The 23,614-nt window shown below is 39.9% G+C and overlaps 1 protein-coding gene across 1 annotated transcript; it reads right to left on the bottom strand.

The window, feature by feature from the left end:
* Positions 1 to 437: 437 nt before the first annotated feature.
* OBI1 (ORC ubiquitin ligase 1) lies at positions 438 to 23,188 on the bottom strand. The gene is made up of 6 exons (XM_054389778.1): positions 23,117 to 23,188; positions 18,440 to 18,575; positions 17,458 to 17,549; positions 15,850 to 16,098; positions 11,884 to 11,972; positions 438 to 1,941 (listed from the first exon to the last, which is right to left on the bottom strand). The coding sequence occupies exons 1-6, from the start codon at positions 23,186 to 23,188 to the stop codon at positions 438 to 440; spliced, it is 2,142 nt and encodes a 713-aa protein (XP_054245753.1).
* Between the last annotated feature and the right edge of the window lie 426 nt (positions 23,189 to 23,614).

Genomic DNA, 23,614 nt, shown 5'->3' on the forward strand with positions numbered 1-23,614 from the left:
CTGGGAGGCAAGTTTTATGGCATCCATAGGACATCCAGCTAGTAGCTGCCTTATGTTCACAAAATGTAATCTTCAGGAACGAGAAATGTAGCCTTTAAAACAAAATTTTCCATAAATGACTTATTTGACAAGACCACTCAAATCTGTCCTGTTCAAGGGAGCCATTAACTGTGGTCACAATTGGAAGATCATGTAACCTGAAAACAATGAAACAGCACCCCCCACCCCCAAGTAAACAAAATGCCTAGCCAAAGAAAGAATCTAGCATGATTCTTCCCTAGGAAAGAGTTTGTAATGGGCAAGCGAATGTTCAGTTTTCACACAGTCAAAAAAGACAGGATCAGATTGCATTGAAGTCATTAAAAATTAAGTTCACCTGTAAATATTAAACATTTTCAGGTTGAAGTCTTTGAGTCATGTCCCATTTCCAAGCAGAGTCAGTTTTTGGTGGTTTTTGATGGACTAGCACTGGAAAGGCTGCTTTGAATTTTCCTCTTGGTCGATTGACTGACATTTTTATTTTTCCTTTCAGCTATAAAGGAAGACACCCAAGGAGGATTAAGCTGATTATGCAGGTCAGATGACATCTTTAAAAAGCAAGAACTGAATTTTTGTTCCTCAGACAACCTTTGTGAGTTACTGAATAGCAAACTCTGGGAAAAGTCTCTTTGAAATAAACAGTTTGGAGGTTTGGTATCACCAGTTACTATGTTTTGGCCTGGAAACAGTGGAAAGTGGTCATTCATATCTTGCTCAGATGGAGAGAGGATGGAAAATGTAGCAGGCTTCCACCCAGTTCTGTCAACTGTTAGGTCACTTGTCTCTGGACACTTGATACTCTGTTCTTCATTCATCTCTTCCAGTTTCTTCTCAGTTTCATTCAGAAGCTCAGAGTGCTCTGTTGGCTTCGAAGAATTATCAAGATCAGAGGACTTGAAATTATAGCATGGACTCTTGCTGTTGTCTGATTCGGACATCATTGAGTCCAACTCAGAAATTTTATCGAGGTAGGCAGCATCCATAGATGCCTCACTGGAGGTTCTTGTGCGATTAATTTCAGAAGAGCAGAGAGTATGTAACCTTTTAGGTAAGGAAGAACTTGGTTTATCACTGGACTTTGTGGATGGCTCATCTGACTGACCAGCTACTGAATTTTGCTCTGATTCATCAAAATCTAAGTTCTCAGCAAAATTTGTTGGGCATGTCCCCCAAAAACCTGATTTTCCTGTAGTAAAACAGTTTAACTTCTTTTTGCTATTACAGTTGCTTGTGCTGTGTTCTGGAGAATCTTTGCTACAGTCATCTGAAGTGTCACCAAACTCTTCGAATTTCAGTTTTCTCAGGAATGTTGATAGTGTCCTTGCATTTTCTTTTCCATCAGGAGTGTTCAGCCGAAGGCGACTGAGAGACAGAAAAGGAGTGCATGGTGGTGGAAGGTCATAAAGTTCTTCATCCTTATATGGGGTACATTCCTCAATTTTATTCCACTGCTCTTCTAAGCAGGCATCCATATTTGTAGTATTTTCATCCAGGAGAGCCCCATGACATCCTGGAAATAGTTCTTTCTTTGGGGGACACTGGGTATTTGAATTATTTGAACCATCTTGACTAGTAGAGCTGGAACAAGTTCTACCACGTTTCAGCTGTTCAAGACTGTCAGGGCTTTGACTGGTAGTCAAAGCTTTTTTCTCCTCAACTTGGGTTTTCAAACATGTTGTATCTTCACTGCTCTCAGCTCCTTTAGCATCTGTGGAAAGAGCTCTCTCACTAACTGTGCTCACTGTCTGGGTTCCTTCACCTGTGTTTTTCAGCTGTAAAAGTTGATACTCCATTTCTTCGATGTATTTATCACTTCTTTCCAGGGCCTTTTTCAGACGGTTCATTTCACGTTCACTTTGTTCTACTCTGGACTGAAGTGCAGCTACTGTAAACCTACTAAACCTGCAAGAATTCAAAAAGAAAGAAAATATTAAACCTGGAAATGACATTGTCATGGTGCTTTGTGAACTCATTTCAGGAATAAAGCTATTAAGCACTGTGTTAATTTAAAAACATAAGTCAGAACTTTTCTCTGCTAGTTATGAAAAAAAAACATCATCTGTAACGCACAGGTAGAAGGAAACATCTGAAAAGCCAAAATGAAATTTAGCAGTTGTAGTAAGGCAGTAGCAAGAAGATTACCCTTGCAGGGGCTGCTCCTATCGGTTCAACTCAAATATGCATGAAGAATTATCCCCTAAAACAATGGCATAGATTTATGATAACATTTGAACAGTGGTCCACATCTTGAAATATTTACATTCAATCATTTTCCTACAGTATGGCAGTGTTTTACAATACATTTCTTACACAATGTCACCTTGTCAAATATAAAATACCAATATGAAATTCAGAAACTGCAATAGTCCTTTGAGGTGGTTTAAATACCTATATCGACCATTTCAATTATATTCCTGTTAGATATACAGCTTTTCCTTGGTTGTCATGTGGATGTACTTCCACTTACTTCAGAGCTACTTGTTTTCTTGGGCTTTACAACCAGAACAATCTTATTTCTTCCTTGACTCCAATAAAAAAAAACATGCTGCCACTTGTGGTTTGTAAAAGTTGTGTGTTTGTGGGGATTTCAACACGAGCACATTTTCAGCTGCCAAGATACAGACTTGCCTTCCCCCCATCCTCCACCAGCTTTCAAGACTGACCTTCCCCAGAGGGCAAGTGAAGGTTTCAGCTATATGGCCTGACTAATTCTAACCTGCCACTGACAGCTGGGCACTGGGGAATTTCCATCTCCATTTGAAGCTTTCAATTTACAGTAAGAAAAAACAATTAAGGTTCTGGTATTATTAGGAAGGAGAAAAGGACCTGCAGCTACCCTACAACTTTGACACTTAAGGTTTTCTATCACAAAGAAATGACAATTTTGTATGTGAGTTTACATGAACCTCTGCTGTCCATCTTGCAGTTCCACGTTACAGCGTAAGTTTATACTCACTCTTCAAGCACAAACACTATCTGGAATTGTTTCTTTGTTCTGGCTGTCTAGCCCTCTTTCAGTACCTTTCAGTCACAGGGAATTCCCCTTTCACTTTCTGCATTCCATCCCCTCACCCCTTCCATACAATGCTCTCACTGCAGCCCTTAGACCAGCGAGGTCTGAAGGTGGTCTGTCTGTGGCCTGTGACTATGCTGGCAAAATATCCATGAATCTATGTGTGCCTTTCCAGCAAAGAACTGAACTGTATTTAGTTTTTTTGATTCTTGAGTCCACAGTAGTAGGAAACAGCTCTATGCTGACAATTGTAATCATAGTTAAGTGGGCAGTTTGAGAAGGGAATAACAAGTATCACAAGCCCCAAAACAAACTGGGCATGAGCAAACGGCTCTACTCACGTATTTCACCACTTGGCTGTGGACTTTGAAGATTTTGATGGAGATGGTTCAGTGGTGGGGAAGATTCACAGAGCAGTCTAAGCCTTTTTTTTTTTTTTTTAACAGAACTGCTACTTGACCACTTTTTAAATTAGATCAGATCTCCACAGAGTTTGTGTATGTGCCACTCACTGCTTTCTGTACACAAAGTAGTGAAGTAGCAGTTTTATATTTAGAATAGGAATGTTTGCTTATTTTTCTCCCCCCTAAAAGTAGCTAGCCGGATTGGAAGTCTATCAAGGCATAGACCTCTACTCAATTACCTTTGTTGTCATAAAAATGAAGGCAGACCATTTTCATTTGCTTACTCTATGGGTATCAAGTTTTCTCAATTGATTAAAGCTGTTCCACTGTTTATGGTGGCATGCAAGAGAAGAATGGGAGAAAGGGTGCACAAGACTTCCTCCCTCTCCTCTATGAAATGGGATAAAAGCAGAGTCACTGCTCAAGAACGATTCAATTTTGTTTTCAAGTGAAGGAGGTTACAATGAAATAACCCTCATATAAGTATTCCCTTACACAACACATTTTGGCTTATTCCCTACATCAGTAAAAGGAACTCAGATTTTGGTTTCGAATACTGAAGGAGCCATTGTAGCACAGCAAGGCCCAAATAAGATCTTTCCTACTTCCTAGGGTGATCCAAAAGCATTTATTTTGCCTTTCTCTTTAAAAGACCTGTTCACCCTACACTGCTTATTAAAGGATATACAGATGATGCAAACCCAGAATTTAACTTAATAGCAAACAGAGATGGGGAAAAATGCATACATAAAAAAAAGCAACATTTTCTGGGGTCTGCTGTAACAGACACTTTGACATAAAAATTGAATATGTTTACATTTACATGCATACCTGGCAATTCCTTTTTAATGGAAGAACAGTGCAATATGTTTATTTAATGCAAACAGCATTAGTGACAGCCTGAGATTTGCTTATGAGGAACAAGCACTGTATACTCAAGCGCAACATTTATAACAAGTGTTCTCAGTTTAAAAAAAAACCCCACACCACGGTGTGTGGTTCAAAGCCAAATAGCATCACCACTATGTTAATTGTTGTAGAGGGATGGGCTTGGGAATTTTGGATTTCAGAAATGGAGCGTATGACTTGCTGCTTACAGTTACCTCTGCAGTTAAGCACCGGAACAGTAGTCGCTTTCTGTTCTGTCTTTGAGACCTGCATGATTTTCCAAACTTTCAAGGACACGGATTTTTAAGACAGCCATATTACAATGCAAATGTTTAAACCAATTCCTCCTCCCTAGTATGACACAGTTGTTTTAGTGACTGCTCTAGCAGGTCAGCAAATGGTTTAAAAGACATATACATTTCGGTTAAAGTAGCCAGAACCCATCTCAGAGATTTCTTCTTCACTCCCTCCAGATATACAGTAAGCTGTGCCATAGCCACAGAGTTATGGTTTGATCTAACATTCTAGATAAATTATTTTTCCTCAAGCATTTGTACCATTTCACACTTGCTAACAAGGTGATACCTTCTTCAGCAGAAGTTAAGGTATTTGGTACACACATGGTAAAGAGCACTTTTCATATCCTTACACAAGGGCAAAGTGTTTTCAGTATTAAGGTCTTGCTCTCTAGTTGTATCACCTAAACAATGAGTTTGTATCTCACTGCAGTTGTTTCAAGTATGTCCTTTCCATAGAAAACCAAAAGCCAAGAGAAACTAGGGGTCATTCAAAGTTAACACACAAAGTTCCACCTCAACATGAGGAAAAAAATTCTTTAACTAAGAAGCACTGGAACATGCTGCTTAGAGAGGTTGTGGGGTCTCCTTCTCTAGAGACCTTTCAAGACCTGTCTGGACATGTTCCTGTGTGACCAGCGCTAGGTGATCCTGCTTTGGCAGAGGGGTTGGACTTGATCCCGGGAGGTCCCTGTCAACCCCTACCATTCTATGATCGTGTGAATATAAAGACATTCTGGATTCTTCAACACAGACACGTAGTGACATTTAAGATGGCCTAAGATCTTTTACATGACCGTTGGCCTCCATCTATGATTCTGGAAGGGTACAGGTGTTCTATAGGTCCTGTATCACATTTCCTAGCCCCAGGAAGGCATATTGGATGTTTTACATCCTCATTGGATGTGTCTGAGGTGACAATGCATGTCTAGATGAGTGCTTGAATCCCATATGTCAGCACCTTTCATCAATCAGAGTTTTCCTTCTTGTCCTAGCATCATTGTAACTTGACACTAACCAGAAAGCTGCAGTCAGCTCTCACCTACAGTGAGCAAGAGAAACTAATGTTGTATCTACAATGTTTCAGTAACCCTCTTTCACATTGTACAACTGTTCCCTCAGCTATGTTTGAGTACTTCTGAAGATGTTAATTTAGAAACCGTTTGGGGTTTTTCATAGTCTGTCACCTGCAAGAGCACAAATTTCATCTTATCTCTCAGTTCTAGAAATTCAGATTTCGGGTTTTATTTTCATACATCAGTGACCACTGTCTGCAGCGTATCTGTCTAGTTGAGACCTAAACTCACACCAACTCAGTTTGAAACTACACCACCTTGTACAGGTATTTATCTTTGTGGATAGTAAGCAGCTGCATCAAACAGTTTTCCTGTATAACCATTTGCAGAAGACTGGAGCTGTAAGGATGGTGCAGAAGATGACTCCCCAGTTCTAATCACCTGATGGCCCAGACTGGGGACCACCCTGTGGCTTAGATACATTACCATGATCAGTTCTCCCAATGAAACAAAGGGTGAGAAGTGGAAATGTCAATTTACAGTCAGGACTTGTTCAAGTCTTGTTCAAGACTAAGGCAATGCCAGAGTGCACAACCAAACCCAGTTCCATCATTTAGATACGCATTTTTCACTTGGGTTCTGCAATCTAGACCAAGAAATTTATGAACACCATAGCTGAAAGCCTTACTGATTTCTATAGCCCTTCTATGATATCACGTACCAACTGCAGCTGGACAAGAATGAGTTCTGTAATCATCTTCTACATCAACTATGAAAGGTGATCTGTCATGTGCCGCAACTTTTTGACAATATCCCAGGTTATATACAATTGCCTTAAAAGTGTGTCGTATTTGAATAGGCAAAGAAGAAAAAACAAACAGTTGTTGTCCAATGGGGCCTTTTACTAGGAAGCACAAAAGAAAAAAAAAAAAAAAGGTCAAGAGATAGACCTCAATCATGCTGCTCTATTTAAGATCTAATGTCACGAATAAATGAATCAGTAACAGATTTTGATTCCACTGAAGTCTTAGGTATAACCCTTCCACTCTACAGAATAGCTCCTTTTTGAAGGAGGTAGAAAATAAGCTCTAGCAAATGTTTCTACTAAGCTTGTAAAAGAACATGTTACTTTCAATATGAGCAAATACTGAGCAGTAAATTTCCCCCATCACAGTTCACAAAGTACAAACCCATCTGAAAACACATGACTTTCCTCATAAAACCTCTCCTGAGCATCAGGGAAATCCACTTCCTTCACATCACATACGTAAGGTTAAACTTCACTCTTTGTTGGATGACTACAGCAGCAGGATTTAACCAGAACATCCAAGATTCTTTCTTTGAAAAGAGCTTACCTTTCACTTAGGAAACTGGGTGAATTCAGACAAACATGCAATGCCTCTCAAGCTCTTTAACATCTTTCAGTGAAACAGTCCTGGTTTTCCATGTAGGAAAGACATCATACTCAAGGTTGGTGAATGGCTTAAGACAGAGAGGATCATTCAGAATGACTGCAATCACCCACAAAACCAAGCAATGAGACCTCAATGTCCTTACCCATTTGCTTAAAGTTTAGATCTTCACTCCTGGAGTGGGTGCTTCCTCAGGTTTTAATACTATGACTTAAGAACTCAAAGCTGCTTTGAACGCTACTAAATAGCATTTTCTCCTATTTACTTTTAAGGCTAAACTACAGCTGGTCTTTGATGATGGCCACTGCTCTGGCACATCAAGCTTGCAGGGAGCTGAGGAAGAAACCCAGTTTTCTATCAAGAAAGACAGCAGCATTCTTACTGTGTCTGCATCCTGGACACAGGTTACTAGAAGTCTATTCATAGGCTCAGTGAAATACGGACTGAATCAAATAGTCTGGCACGAATGGAAGTATTTGTGTTAGATAAAAATTGAATATTGTACAAAATGACCTAAAAAGCCAACAGCCTTAGATTTCAGTGTACAAGTATCTGAAGTCACAAATCTTGACAAGATAACAGTAAAACTGGAGAAAGGGGAGGAAAAAATTACACAACAAAACAACAACAATAAAATAACTCACAAAACCAGAGAAAAGAGGTAACACAACAATTTTATTCATGTTGCAGATACTTTTTCAGACAGGGATTTTAACTGGCAGAAGAAATTAAATATTTAGGGAAAAGACTCCTAGGAAGCCTAGAAGTCTGGTTCAAGCTAATTTGAATCTAACCATTCATAAAATACACTATACCCTGGAGTAGATGGACTTGCTAGTTACTTTCCTTCAGGTAAAAAGCAAACATCCCTTTGCCAAAAATGCTTTTAGATCTATTGTGCCTTGCCAATAAACTTAACAGTTTTCTGTTTTAAGTAGAGCTGGAAGCAATAGGGATTTATTATCCTGTGAAACTTAAGTTTTAGAAGTTTTCCTGTTCTGTATCAGGAAAATGGAAGTCACTGAAATTCCTTCAAGGGAAAAGCAAAGAAAGAGCATACAACGACCACCAAACAATCAGTTTGATTTGCCTGAGAAATGAGGGACCAACACAGGTCTTTGGTAAGAATCCAAGCAAGAAACTTACCTCTACTTGCTTTTGAGCATATACCAACTATATGGTGGTATGGTATTCTGGTGAAGGTCTACTCTTGGAAACGTTTCAGGAAAAAAAAAGTAAAATAATAATAATAAAAAAATCTAATCAATCAACATCATCAATTAAAACAAGTGTGAAAATCCCTGACATGGCTACAATGTCGGTTTTACTGACATACATGACGTTTTCCAGCAGGTTTTGATGGACATGAACAAATAAATAACAACTCAAGACTATGATAAAAGGAAAGTTTTTGACCATTAGCCACTGAAGAAGGCTAATTATGTTTTTCCTGTGATGTCAGAGGTACAGAGTCTACATTAGAAAGGGATCATTCACCTGCCATTAGTGTTTCCTTTGCTATAAAGCAAAGCCTACTCTACTTATATTGTGACATTTAGCTCTAGTACCATTATGCACAAAATTAACTTTATTTGTGGTAAAGGGACTGAACAGAGGCAAATCCTTTCAAAAGACATTTTATACAAATTTTAGTTATCTAACCAGTTGCTTAAGCATAAGTCTGTACCTGACAATCTGAAGCTAGGAAATATAGAATCACAGAATCGGCAGGGTTGGAAGGGACCTCAAGGATCATCTAGTTCCAATCCCCCTGCTATGGGCAGCGACACTTTCCACTAGATGAGGTTAGCCAGAGCCACATCTAGCCTGGCCTTGAAACTTCCAGGGATGGGACTTCCACCCCAGTCTTTGGGCAACCTGTTCCAGTATCTCACTACTCTTATAGCAAAGAACTCCTAATGTCTAATCTAAATCTAAATCTATCCTCCTGTAGCTTGGATCCATTCCCCCAAGTCCTATCACTACCTGACACCCTAAAAAGTCCCTCACCAGTTTTCTCATAGGCCCCCTTCAGATACTGGAAGGCCACAATAAGGTCTCCTCAGAGCTTTCTCTTCTCCAACCTGAACAAACCCAGCTCTTTTAGTTCCTCACAGAAGAGGAGCTCCAGCCCCCATGACAAATAAAACAATGGTAGTGGCCCTCAATTACGAAGATCCAGTCAGGTAGCTATTTTAAATTGCACTAAAGAGCCATTCAGAAACTTTTTCCAAAAATTATCTTCTGGATAATTCTGTATAAAGTACACTGAAACTGGCAAATTGGTGTACCTGCACAGAAAAGTTTTATTATAGTGACACTGTCAGGCTCCAATGCTTATGTCTTCAATTCTGATTTCATAAGCAAAGTAAGAACACAGTTATTGCAACCCCTCTTAACTGTGTGAAGTCTAGTTGAAAGACCCTTTAGATACTATTAAAGTTTGCCATTAGGTCCAGGAGAACATTAAAAAAAAAAAAAAAATCTCTTGGGTATTAGATTGGGCCTAAATATCGACCAGACTAATGACTGCAAGAGGGAAAGACTGTTTTTAATGTCTGCAAACAACACTAAGATGAGAGACACTTCCTACCACCTGACTGGAATTTAACGTAAGTGTTTCAAGCTGGACACGTGCATCAAAACATCAACCTGATGAAAGCCAAGAAACAGGTGTAAAGTCCTACACTTTGGAAGGGGACATAAGCAGCACAAATGAAAAATGAGGTACGAAGGTAACTTTCCAAGTAGATACTTAGCAGAAGTGGTTCTGGCCATTTGTGCTAGAAGTGCCAATTGAAAAGAAGCAGCAAAAAAAGATATTGCAAGATATCAATGCAAGATGTTGCAAGACACAAGACAGTTTTTCTGCTCTAATTAGTGCCACTGAGGCTTTATTTGGAATCTAGTACCCAATTCTATCCAAGCATTATTGCTTCAGAAAACCACAGATATGGGAGAGTCTTGAGAGTACAGCAAAACCAAGTAAATGAGAATTTTACTTTTAAATCACACTTGTGAAGAAGAATTGGACAAATTCAGTCCGGAATGTATGACTAGAACTGAATGAGTATAAATAGGGTGAATCAAAATTGCTAAATTTGAAGTGGAAGGCTTTCTTCCAGTACAAATTTTTCTTTGCATATGCTTAAATTCTCGCAGTTCATCACCCCGGGCTCAACATAAAAACAAAGTTGATGAAAACAGCAAACGCTGAAGTGTTTGCTCCTCATCCAGTTTAAGCCTGATTCATCTCATATGCTCAATTCCCATATACATCTGTAGAGTTAGCATGGGCCAAAGATCATTCCCAACATGACTATTTGTTCTGGAGCCTAAAAAGTTTAATAGTAGAGACAGACAGGCAAATTTGGCTGGCATCTGGGGTGCAAAGGCAAAAAACACCTTGATATTATCCAATTTCTAGTAACACTTGACTATATTTGTGCTTCTAAAGAAGGAAGTGCCTGGCTATTGTTTTAGGCCACACTCACAAAAGATGGGAAAACAATCAACCTCACTTGCCACAAAAACTATTTTGTCACATCCTTGCCCCTCTGATTTCTATTTTTTCTCATCAACAAGATGGTAAATCACACTCAAGCTAGCAAAATGGAAGGTCTCTCCACTGGGGAGTATACCTGACATAAGTAAAACTCAAGTTAGATGAGCCGATCTTTTGTAGCTCTTCTTTTATAAGATTTGTTTAGTTACACCTATTTACTTTTCAAGTTTTCCATCCTTGCCAACTCACTCTCAAATCTTATAAGGAAAGCTAGTCATGCCATTAAAGCCCTCTCCATTGTCAAGGTCTTATACAGGGCTCTATCTTTTTTATTAGGAGACTTTCAGGGCAGAATGAACTTTTATGCTTTTTAACAGCATAGCACAAGGATCATGCTGTTGTGGTCTTGAATGACAAGCAATCTGGAAAGCAAGCTCTCTGCAAGGATGAATTTCATCTTCCAGACAGTGAGTTGCGAACTAGAACAAAATCCAGAGAGCTCTCTTCTCACAGGTATCTCACAACCCCTTTCCTCAAAAACACCGTATAAAACTTCAGCCAATGGTACGTCTAGCTTTCCAAGTTGCAAACGAATGAGACAAAAAAAAAAAAGGTAGAAAAATCAACAAAAGAAAGGCACACAACTTTTTAAATACGAACACATTGTTTCACAAAGTACTTCCACAGAGAGGTACCTTAGCACACAGTCATAATCAGTATGGCAAAGTTTCTGCTTTTTGAGGTCATTGTTGATGTTTAACTGTTTTAATATGGAGTATTAAACACAAGTGTCAGTTCTGGGAATGATGTTCTCATGCTGCAGAAGCTCAATTCTTTATAATTTGCCCAGACACAAAGCTATCAGGGACTTTCCTTGAATGGGGAACCTAAATAAACCCCAAAGGCAGCAAAAGGAAGAACAAAATAAAACCAAATCAAATCAAATACAAACAACTAGAACATCTGCACTCAGTAACAGACCCTTCCACTTTGACCATATACCAGATTTAGAAGGTCCCCAATAACACAAAGTAAGTTAACAGTGCAATTCAACTAGCAAACCCAGCCCTTCAAACTGGCCAGCAAATACAAGGAATAGCACTTGTAGTCATGTCATATTCCCGCACTGTAGTCTTGCAGCTATTCTGAAAGTTGCATTTGTCACCTAGGTTTATGAGAATAAGAATTCCAAAGTCTACCTGCAGACAGATATTCAACACCACATACACCACCACAGTTTTAAGTTAAAGTCCTACAACAGTTAAACAGTCTATCAATAAAATATGTTAGCTTTTAAAATATTCACATACTTTTGGGGTGATCTACTATCCACTTCAGCTTTTAGTCGCAAATTCTCTCTTAAAAGGCTATTGTTTTCCATGCTCAGTTTCTTATTTGCCTAAGGAAAAGAAAAGGAAAAAAATAAGTATACAGTAAATGAGAAATGACTTCTAATATTTATAGGACAAGCTGTTTCTCTTTTTTAAAGAGACAGAACTAGAAATGTGAAAGCAGGAAACAGCCTTCAGACAGGGACACCACTTAAAAATCACCATGGGAAATGGCTTGCAAAACTGAATCGCGAACAGACATTTTTTATTTATATTCCCAAAATACATCGCAAGTGTCCTATCTAGGGAAATAAACACAGCTATGTTAGTTAGCACAGAAAGTCATTAAGGAGCTATACTAATGGCAATTCCATGTTTCTTTTTCCACATGACTAAATACGTTAAGTACATTAACATTACAATGCGCAGGTATCAGCAAAACTATGTTGAACAGCTTCCTCCATTACAAATCAGAGTATGATTACTTAGGCTTTTTTGGCATGTTTTTAAAGCATAGTTATCCTGTGGATGCAAATCCATTATGACAATCTATTTGCAGTCTTTCTTCACTTTCTTCCAGGACATTGTGATTAAGACAGGATCCTGATTCACAATCTTTCTTACTTCTTGAATTGAGGTCAATTCCTTCTCCTCAGTTCAGCAGACACTCCTGTTAACAAGTTACTTCATAGAAGTTTTCCTGCTGTCGTGTTTCAGAGCAATGAATGCCAATATCCTAACAAGCAGAAAGTACTCTTTGCACTTCACTGTCTGCTCAGTCTCCAGATGCTGAAAGCAGGACCACCTTTAGAAGTCCCTTCCAATCTAAAGAATGCTATGATTTTATGATGACTTGTAATCCATAGTCTCAGTTAGATGACGCTTCCTCCACATAACAGAATCACGGTCTAGAGTTATGTCTGATGAAGAAGGCTACAAGAGAAGGGCCACAAGAATGATCAGAGGACTGGATGACCTGTCATATGAAGGAAGGCTGAGAGAACTGGATTTGTTCAGCCTTAAGAAGAGAAGGCTTAGGGGAGACCTCATAACCATATACAAGTACATAAAGGGTGGCTATCATGAGGAGAGAGACTCCTGTTTTACAAAGAATCACATAGTAAAGACAAGGGGTAGTGGGTACCAATTGCTACTGGGAGATTTGGACTGGATGCCAGAGGGGAAAAAAACAAAACAAAACAAACCACTGTTGGAACTATTAGACATTGGAATAAACTCCCAAGGGAGGTGGTGGATTTCCCTATATTAGTCAGTTTCAAAGCCTAGCTTGAGAGGGTGCTGGGCCATCTCATTTAAACTATATTCTTACCCTAAAAGTTTGGACTAGATAATTCTTGAGGTCCCTTCCAACCTGGTATTCTCTGAATCTATGAAGAAACTATGCAATTGGGCTCGTCAGTGAAGTGTATTTTTTCCAGAAGCATCAAACAGTGCAAGAAGAGAGGCATAAAACTTCAAATACACAAATACCCCCAGCAACGTCTCCAGGTGTGGCTAAGCCAGTGTGAAGCAGAAAAAAAGCCTCACCAAACCAACACCCCCCACCCCTCCAACACCACAATATTCCTAGGGGCAGGAAGAGCAAATAAAAGACTTCCGGTAAAGAAGGAATGGGAAGGATAAGCCCAGGGCTTGGGTGCCTGAGTGTCAACTATTTGGTATTTAAAAAATAAAAGCACAAACCCCCCTGTCCTGAAAGCAATGAATAAGAATCCAGAACACCTCACTTGCAAGAAGGTATCAAAGCATTTGACAATATGGTCAAGACCTTTCTCTCTTTCCATGACATGGTTTCCCCAGCCACACAATCAAAGAGGAAATTGCATGACTTGCATAGTGTTGGCAGGTAGGGCATCCACCTGGCACATGTCAAGGCAGGACTGAATCTCTTTGATGTCCTTTTTTCCAGAGTGCATTATCCTTCATGCCATTAATCTGCAAGGGATCCTCACTTCCAGCATGTCTAGATTAGTAAATTCGCATAACTGCATTACTAATGGGTGTACTTTGTATAGTATTTCTGCTACTGAGTTTGTATCTTGACTTCCACGCTTATGACACCACATCAGATTATAAAGATGGCTGCTATTTCTCGACTCAACCTTATTTTAAACAGAAAGTCATGGCAATTGCCACTTTGAGGGACCCTGTCTCACTAGGAAGCAATGGATGGCTGAAGCTCCTGGGTCAGGTACTTCAGGAGGTAAGAAAGTTTCAAATTGAGTGTAGGTGGGAAAGAAGTCTTGCTGTTCAGAGTGGTGTTGGTCAGTGCATGCTCAGAAGAGAAAATAATGTCTGAAAGAAGAGCTAAGTGACTTTAGGTACTTCTGGAACTAAGCAGCTGTTGAACAGGAAACAGATGGGGAAGAGAGTGTTGGACTTGATGATCTTAATGGTCTTTTACAACTTATATGATTTTATAATTACAGTTTAAGACTTGGTCCCTAAAATCCATCTAAACCTCTGTTCTGATCTAACAATCAAATTGAAAGACTCCATTAACTTAAACCCCTTTTCTTGCTACAGCTGCTGGAAAAACAGCCAAACACACCATTCCCTCTGTCTCTGCTATATTCTTCCTTCTACTTATCCAGGGGAAAAGTTAAAAACCTTTCTCAATATGAAAACAAATAAACAAAAACCAACCAAACAAAACCAAACACCAAACCAACAAAAAACCCCAACCAAACCAAAAATCCCCATCAAAACCAAACCAACTGAAAAAAAAAAGGCAAAAAAAGCAGTACAGTTTACCTTTATGGAAAAAGAACAACCTAACTCAAACCAAAAAATTAGGCAGACGAGAACTCCTTGCTATAAATCCCCCTTAGCCTGCTACAAGTGACTTGAAGCTCCTGGGATCTTCTTAGGAAGGCAGATGACGCGTCCCAGCCTGTAAAGTTGAATTCTGGGTCTGAAAAAGCTAATTCTGGAAACACAGTTTATTCCTCTTAGTGTTTATCGCACAGTCCAATCAGGGCCAGAATAAGCTTTAGAGGCAAATCTGGAAGTGTCCCATTAAAAACAACAGAATGACAGAACTGTATAATGTGGGCCTCTGAGTCTGTAGCACAGAAAAAGTGTACACACTATTAATGCTTACAAAGAGGGGAAGAAAAAAAGAAGTCCTAAACATGCTTTGCTTTTGCAGATGGCAGCCCAGCATTGTTAAGCAAAAAAATAAAGGTGGCATTCTGAATAAATCCATGTCCAGTTCTTTTCACCTTGCCTTCCAAATTAATCTTGAAATTTCACTCTTCTCCAATGTCTGAGGAATCCTTCTTGCATCCACAGGTAGATTTTGCAAGGTATTTTTATTTAGATGTATTTTCACATGACTATATCCTGAATGCCTTCTTCTGTGGTACCAGGCTTTTTTCTTTTATATTACATTAAAGATGTATAAAAAGCTGCAGGTTTCCAGTAAAGGATCTTCTGGTCATAAAATGCTGAAGCTTGTCTATTTTCAGTCAAAGGGTCAAGTTACTCTGTCTCAGCAAATTGCACCAAAAATATTGGGTAGTGGGGAGGGCAATAGTGCAAAATCTGCCTCAGCCAACTGTGATGTGTTTGGCCACTGAATATTGTAAAATAGATGTATCATATAGATTATTGCAAGTCTGAAAAATCTGATCATCAATACTGTGACAAGTGCTACTATAATCCAATTACCCAGTCACAGAGTGACAGAGGAGTTGAAAAAGAGTCACATACAAGACTCACTGGAACAAGCAATAACATCTGACACTTGCAAAGGCTATATGGGAATACTATGATATATCAAGAATCACTAGAACTCTAATTTTTCTTTTTTTTTTTCCCCTGGATCTATGAAGCACCCAGAGGTCATACTAGCTTTCACTCCCCTTTAAGTAACGCAAGACAGTTACACTACAAAACAGCTGGAGAAAGGTTATTTATTACCTCTTTTAGCTTTTCCACATTATCCATCACTTTTTCATATATATCATTGGCAGTTTTCAGCTTTTTGCTCCATTCCTCTGGGGTTTCTGGGCCACTGGTACCTGCTTCATTTGCTGACTGGCTAGTTTTCTCATTTTGGCAAGACAAAGCTGATGCCATAGGATCCAGAAGAGATTTTAGCTGTGTCTGTAAACTGAGGTTTTTACCTCTCAGATCTTCCACTTCTTTTTGTAATGATTCTATTTCATCCTAAAGGTGTCAGAAATTCACAGGAATTAAAATGATGCTTGAGATTAATTAAGTAATACTGGCAAGTTCCCACAGCTCTTTAGAAACATGAGTTCTGGTAAGCCCAGATGCATGCCTTCAATTACACATACATCTAAGTACGCTTATGTATTGTGCTCTAGGCAGGATTTTAATCAACCTCACTCTCAACCATAGCAAAGGTTTTAGTAAAGGGAATCCCTTAACTACATAAAGGACCCTGAACAAACTGGCAGGTAGACCAAAAGCTTCAAAGCATGAATCTCTTATTAGGGGACTTTGTGGGAGGATTTCTTGTATCAAGAGTGTTCTTAAGGTTGTCCTCTGCTGACTCATTTGCTGCTATTTGAGAATGCTTCTCATATAATTCTGAAGCATCACATGTTCAGGTACTGAAAATGTCAGGATTCAAAATGGCCTGGAATGGGCTGCTCCAGCTACACAAACATAGTTAACATCTTAGGAAAGATTCTCAAAATGCAAAGAACAAAGCTCTTAGTTGTATCAGTCTGAAGCCACAGAAAACCGAAACATTTGAAAGCCTGTTGTTATAGGAATAAAATAAGTAATTTAGCCTGAAAATGTAACTTCTGCATTGTTCACCAGCTTAAATACTTCAGTTGCTCAAGATGAGATTACTAAAGGAGGCCACATATGGCCAAGACATATTTGCACAAATAATCAAACTAATTTATTTTTCCCCCAGCATGAGAACAACCATTTTAAACACTTACTTTTTGCAAGAGATTTATGTTATCCTGTGCCTATCTGTGTGCTTTTGTAGTTGATTCAGTAGAAAGGCAGGAGACCTCCTTCTCCTGATTCCTTTCATAGAAGACAAAAGATGAGCTACAGGCAAGTCTGTACCCTAAGCCCTTCCTTCCCCCCTGTTAAGGATATATACAATGTCCATTTCCTCTCTCTTACTCTCTTCCTGCTACTAAGGAACTAACAGCTGAAAAAACCCAAAACTAAGCATGTTCCTTATTAACAGCTTTTTACCTTGTTCCTAAGAGTGTTTTTCAGGTAGGAGAGTGGTGATAAACTTCCAAGTGTTCACTCCCTTCCAGAAAAAAACAAAGTAATAAGAATAAAAATTAACCTATGCCAGAAGGTTAGAGCGGGCAATAGTCTTAAAAATATAAATTTAATCTCCCTGAGCAACAAGGAATTGTTTGCATTTGCACTGCAACAACCAACCACAAAAAAAAAGCAAACTCTCACATACCACTTGAAATTCCCATAAAACTACAGAATTGGCTGTACTTGGCTATCTGTAGCATGGGATGAATACCACCATGCCTTTAGCAGAATTACTACCACCACTCCCCATATTCTTACCTCATACTCTTTGTGGAGCAATTCAAGCCTTGCTTTACGTAGGTGTTTTCTGACTGCTGGACTAAGTATAGGATCACTTTCACTCGTTCCTCCTTAAAGCAGCACAGAATGACAGAAAAGTTAATACTGTTTCTTTTCAGTCAGTTCAATATTAGTAATCCACCTTATAGTGCTTTTTATATTACCAACAACTAATATTGTACCAATCTTCCACCGTGGGAGATTTAAAGCCCCTTCACTTTCACAACAGGCTAAACAGGCTAATTTTGCTTGACAGAATCCTATCTTATTTAAGACCACACTGTTAAAACAGAGCTAAGGGTGGAGGAACCAAGCACTTATTTTATCAGTACAAGATCGTGTAAGTTTCTAAAGTAGAGAATGTTCAAATATATTTTTCCCTCAGAACCAAATAGGTGAGCTGACATGTCAAACAACGATTCTACCATTTCCTAGCTCTGGTGAAGTTCAAATCCTCATTCAGGTGCGGTAGCCCTGTCTTATTTCTGTGCTAAAAGACCTTTTTGCAAAATAAAGCAAAAGGGAAGAAATGGTGAATAAAAAGAAAAAAGACCACATACTCATTTAAGATTCTGGATTTAAGTACACTATTCCTCAGTTAAATATTGACCTATTCTCTTAGGTCAACAGGTTGCAATGCATAGGTAGATTACTTCAAGCGAGATGCACTTTCTTCAGTTAAAGCCACCACCCACCCAAGATTTAAAAACAATCACTAAAGTGAGGGGATACTTGCTGCTTCTGAATAATCTAGCCCTTAACATACACATCATCTGTGGAATTTTTATCTTGTAGCTATTACATATGCTTCTGGAAAGATTTAAAGTCAGATTTTCTTTAGATGCTGATAAAACCCAAACAAAACAGAGAGGAAAAAATATCCAGGCATCTTTGGATTAAAAAATATCTCCTCCAGCAGTAAGTATAAGTAAGTTATTTCAAAGCCTAAAGCTGTCCTTACCTATAATTTCCTTGCAAGGATTTTCAGGTGTGATGGGAATCCTGCAAGCTGGGCACTGATTATTGTTCTTCAGCCACACTTCAATACAAATGGAACAGAACACGTGGTTGTTGACACAGATGACTGGGTGACGGACCTTTCAGTATTAAGGAAAAGAAAAAAAGAAATAAAAAAAGAGATGCAAAAGAAAAGCCAACAGAAAGAAACTATGAATACTTTAAAACTCTTTTCAGGTAACAACAGAATATGAAAATACACTACATCTCAGTGCAACTCTGGTCATGCAGGAAAGAGACCCTTGTTTCACACGGCTCACTTGGAGTGACCTCCTGACTCACAACACCAAACTCCTCCATTACTGAAGGCATCAAAGCTATACCCATTTTTGAAAACCTAAGGTCCTTGGCTGCAAGAGCTCATTAATGTATAGTGTGGCAGAAACCCTTCCTTCAACCCACAACCTCCAAGAACTGCAGTCAACCATTCCAGCGAAGTGCATTTGCCTTCCTAGATAGGAGACCAAAAGACAGGCATTAACTGATTTCTGAAAGTGAGGGAATGAGGGATTGCTCCTGGCAACAACCAGCACTTTGCCTTGGAAAAGGTATCATTGAAACGGATAGCGTTACAGATTAACTCTAGATTGCACATAATCAGCTTCATGGAAATCAGCTTTAAAAAGGATAAGGGCTAAAACCACAGAGCAGAAACATGAACCAGCAATCACTAATTCAAACCTCCTGCTAGATATGCATTGCTACTAAATAAGTCATTACCCATGAACGAGGCTGCTAACTGAAGGATTAAATATTCCAATCAGACACAGATCCTTTCAAGAAGCTTTTCCAACCCTTCCAAAACAGGAGGGTAAACAAACTTTTAGAAAATATTAATGAATATACATTATTGTCTCTTGTCATTTAACTATAAACCCTGTTTGAAAGTAAGTATGCATAGAGGGACCAAATACAAAACAGAAGAAAAAGACTTTCCCCTATACTTACGTCTTATGGCAGCTACTGTTACAGTTTACTGTAATATTCACTCTTAAGACTTAACATTAGTATCTGTGCTAGGAGTCTTAAAAATGATTACTTGGTTTTCCTCTACCCCTTTCTTTGTCCAAGAAACTGTTTTGAGACACGGAAGTATCAATAGCTATTACTTTAGATTCTACTGTGTTGCACTTCAAGAGAATCATTTCAACTTTAAAAGAAAACCTCATCATGCGCAAGATCTTCCTCTTTCATTCTATTTGAAGTAGTTAAAGTAGAAAAGGAAAAATAAAATGCTGACAGGAAGAAGCAAGCTACTGGAAAATATAGCCAAAAAACACTTGGGAAAACAGATTAGATGGGTCCTGTAGTAATTGTACCCATACAAACAGTGTTGCACAAGATAAGAACCAACTGCTCTACTACTGAAACACACATGGGTCTGAATTCAGACCCAAATTTTTCAGCTTCTTCTCTGGTTTACTCTCTATGCCTTTACTACATCACATGATTCACAGCATTTTTAAAACCTCCCATGACAGTCCTGGAAGCCGAAGACTTTAACTATACACAAACAGAAACTCAAATTACTGAAGTTGTGAATAGAGACACACTAAGGAATTTCTCACTGTGTCTGCACAGTTTCACCTGTAATTAAGGAGGCTTTTTTGTGATTAATGCAAGTATTATCACCCCAATACTTTGGAAATGTTTAAATATTATAATTTCAATTGCGTTTTTTTTTTTTAAATCTTGTTATCTACTGCTTTGCTTCACTAGGAAAGAGCTTTCACCAGCTTTTTCATTAGCAGCCTGAAGGAAAAACAACCAACAACTTTTTCTCTAGCCATACTTCTTTCTTACTCAGAAGCAGCCAGAGAATAGTTATATGGACAGCGATGACAGGATACAGAGCAGAAAAGCATAACATAATCCAAACAGGAAAAGACATTTCAGGAGGGCAGGTCTGCCCCCAGGGAGCAAGAGACCCTCAGTTACCCCAAACCTGACATGGAAGCGCACTTCTTGCAAGTGAATGATTACTCTATATCTCTAGCAAAATAGTAAGTCACATTTATTTCTCTCCAGGGTACAGTGCTTCTGATTTACACACCTTTGCAAGTTTCATTTCAGGGCTGAGCTGTATGCTTTTGTTGGCTCAGGATCCACACAAAGTAATCCATGACACAACAGTAGAAGCTGCTATTGAAATGTCACACAATGGCTAGGGGTGCCACTGCCTTTCACCAGGTCCCTAAGCCACTGACTGTGACAAACCCCTGTGAAGGGGTGGTAAATTGTGACATATTCATTAAAGAAGCATTTAGCTTAAATTACAGCACAGTTTCAGTTTCTAAATGAACTATAATTTCTAGAAAGACTACAGCTGTTTTGAGAAGGCTTGATCAGGTAGGTGAGCAACTTTCTAATTTTTCCCCTTACACATAAAGTGATTGCTATGCAGACCAAAATCACACATACAGATAGGTCACTTCGAAGGCATCTCTGGACCCTCAAGCAGCATTAACAGAGGAGCAGGCACATGGAAAAGCAGGCAGAGTGATGCCACGAATTCCCAGACATCTTAAGGATGTTTCAATGCACACAGAATCATGTGCTCAAGCCTAAGTAAGCTGTCAACACCAAAACCAACAAGAAGGACCTTTGGTCTTTCAGATTGCTTCTGATCTGCTTACTACTTAGGAACAGTGATATGTTAGAAGATAGTCCAGACTATGTTAAAAGAACATTCAGGTAAGAAACACAAAATGTATCCAAATCAATTAACTCTTATTATAAATGGTTATTTGCACATCTTGTCAATACAGTTAATGACACCATTCACACTAACAAAATGGGCTAAAGTCTGTATGCCCCCTGAAGATTTTTGCTTCATTAAAAAGAGCGGTCAATACTACCGAGTGAATTTCTCTTCAACATTTTCTTACAATTATGCACACTGAATAGTTCCTATTTTGCAGGCAGTCCTTTCCAAATTTTGCAGAAGCAACAAGAGGATTGTAGGGTGGGCCTTCTACTCAATTTGAAGCCTATGCTACAAACATGAACGTATCAGAATATGTCAACCCTCCATAAGGCTTTCTGCAGCCCCCTACAACGCAGGACAAAACTAGATTTTTCCCTTAAATAACTTCTTCTGGCCTTACTCTCGAGAGAAGTGCTTTTTCTGATTAAGTTTTTTCATGAAGTTCCAAGATAGTGACAAAGATATGTATTTTAAAAAAAGGCTGTCTAGAGCTGCCAACTTTGGCAGCTTCACGCATCTAGAAAGGAAAGCATTCAAGTACCTTTATTAGATCACTTATATGGAGTTAATATATTACCCTCAGTGCAAGACACCAAGTAAGAAAACTATGGAAACCTCTTCCTGACCAACCTCAGAAAAGAAGTGGAAATATGAAACAGTGGCTTTACAGCAAACCATGAGTGAATCTACCAAGTGTTTAGATTAGAAAATCACTAGGATCAGATTCAGTTTAATCTCACTCTCCTCTTTTCAAGAGTATCCACTCTGAATTACAGACACAGTAAATTTGCGTTCTCCATTTTTATTAAACAGAAAAATATGAAACAAGACGTAACAGGACCACATCCAGGAAGTCTTGCTCATCTTCCACAGAAACGCTAAGAAATATGTAAATGCGGTTCTTAAAAGTATCTCTCTCTGTTAAGAGCTGAGAAAAAGGAGATGCTCCACTACTTTCACTACCAGTACTACACCTACTTTGTACAATCAAAAGTGCCCATTCTTTGGTTATCACTCCATCAGGGAAGATCTTAAAGGCCACATGAGGTACAAGAAAACCAAGCAGTAAATGCCAGAGTACAAATATAAAAGGCTATTTCTTCCCTTGTAATTACCGTTGTGCTTTAAGAGGTTTATTCTGTTTTGGAGAGCAACGAAACAAGAAAAAAAGAGTAGTGGGGAACGTACAAAGAAGCAATTAGTGACAGCTATGAAATTAGCTCTGGGGCTTTTAGACAACAACAGATTAGCAAGAGCCTTCTGTTTCCCGAGGGAGATGAAAAAGCGACCAAGAACAAGTCAGACGGAGGAAATGGAAACTGCTTCTGCACATTGCGGCAGTTCTGCTCAATACTTTTTAAATCCACTTGGCGATACATCCCGTTTTTCTTTCATTTGTCCTCTACGACAAAGCACTACGCTCAAACACAAACTCACGTACTGTTCTAAGAGATCATCCTATTGATACCGGAAGGGAAAAACCCAAAACAGAACAAAAAACCCCACCCAACCTCAAATCGTCACCCTGGAAGCCACATACCCATGTTTCCGAGCGGGGGCAACTTCAAGGACTGGGGTCTCTCCAACAGCCCCCGAGAGACTCCTACCAGGGGGCCGCACGGCTCGCTCGCAGGTGGGAAAGGCCCTTCATGGGAGACGAGATCCTCTCCTCCCCGAGGCGGGGAGAGGGACCTCTCACTACCCCGAGAAGAGACATTACTCACCCCCGCGTTTCCCCCACCTTGGAGATGGGACCCCATATCTCAACTTTTTTCCCAACGCAGAGCTGCATCCCCTTAAAGAGACAAATCTAGTGGGTTCAGGGCTGCGGGCCTCCGTCTCCCTTCCCCGTACCCACCACCGGGCCGCCTGCAGGCGAGGACTCAGATGAAGGGGCAGCGGGGGGACCATTACCTTGCCCAGGCAGATGTGGCAGGTGATAGGCAGCGTGAGGGACAGCGTGACACTCGGCCCGTTCTGCGCCATCGCGGCGGCCCGGCCTGGCACTACCAGCACGGAATTCCCACAGGCAGGCTTGCGGGCGGCGGTAACGGCAGCGGCTCCCCGCCGGCCCCGCTACGGCAAGCCGACGAGGCCAAGCCACCTCTCGACAAAGGGGAGGTGCCACGCGCATTTGCAGCGCTCCCCGAGGGCGGGCGGAAGCCGTGGCCCCCGCCCGGCTCTGCCCGCTGCAGGGCTGGTGCTGCCCTTCTCACTTGCCCCCACCGCAAGAGGCCTGACCTCGGCGCCGGCCAGGGTAAGGGTAGGCCAGGCCTCGTCGTCCCGCGGCCCCGAGGAGGTGGCCTGGGGCCCCTGCAGAGTTCCTGGCATATGCGTGGCGTTCTCGAGGAAAGCTGGGGGCCCTTTCATCTGGAGGCCGAAGTGCGTAGAGGGGCTTGCCTTTCCCCAGAG

Source organism: Indicator indicator, chromosome 1 (genome assembly GCF_027791375.1).
Source record: "Indicator indicator isolate 239-I01 chromosome 1, UM_Iind_1.1, whole genome shotgun sequence".
Lineage (NCBI taxonomy): Eukaryota > Metazoa > Chordata > Aves > Piciformes > Indicatoridae > Indicator > Indicator indicator.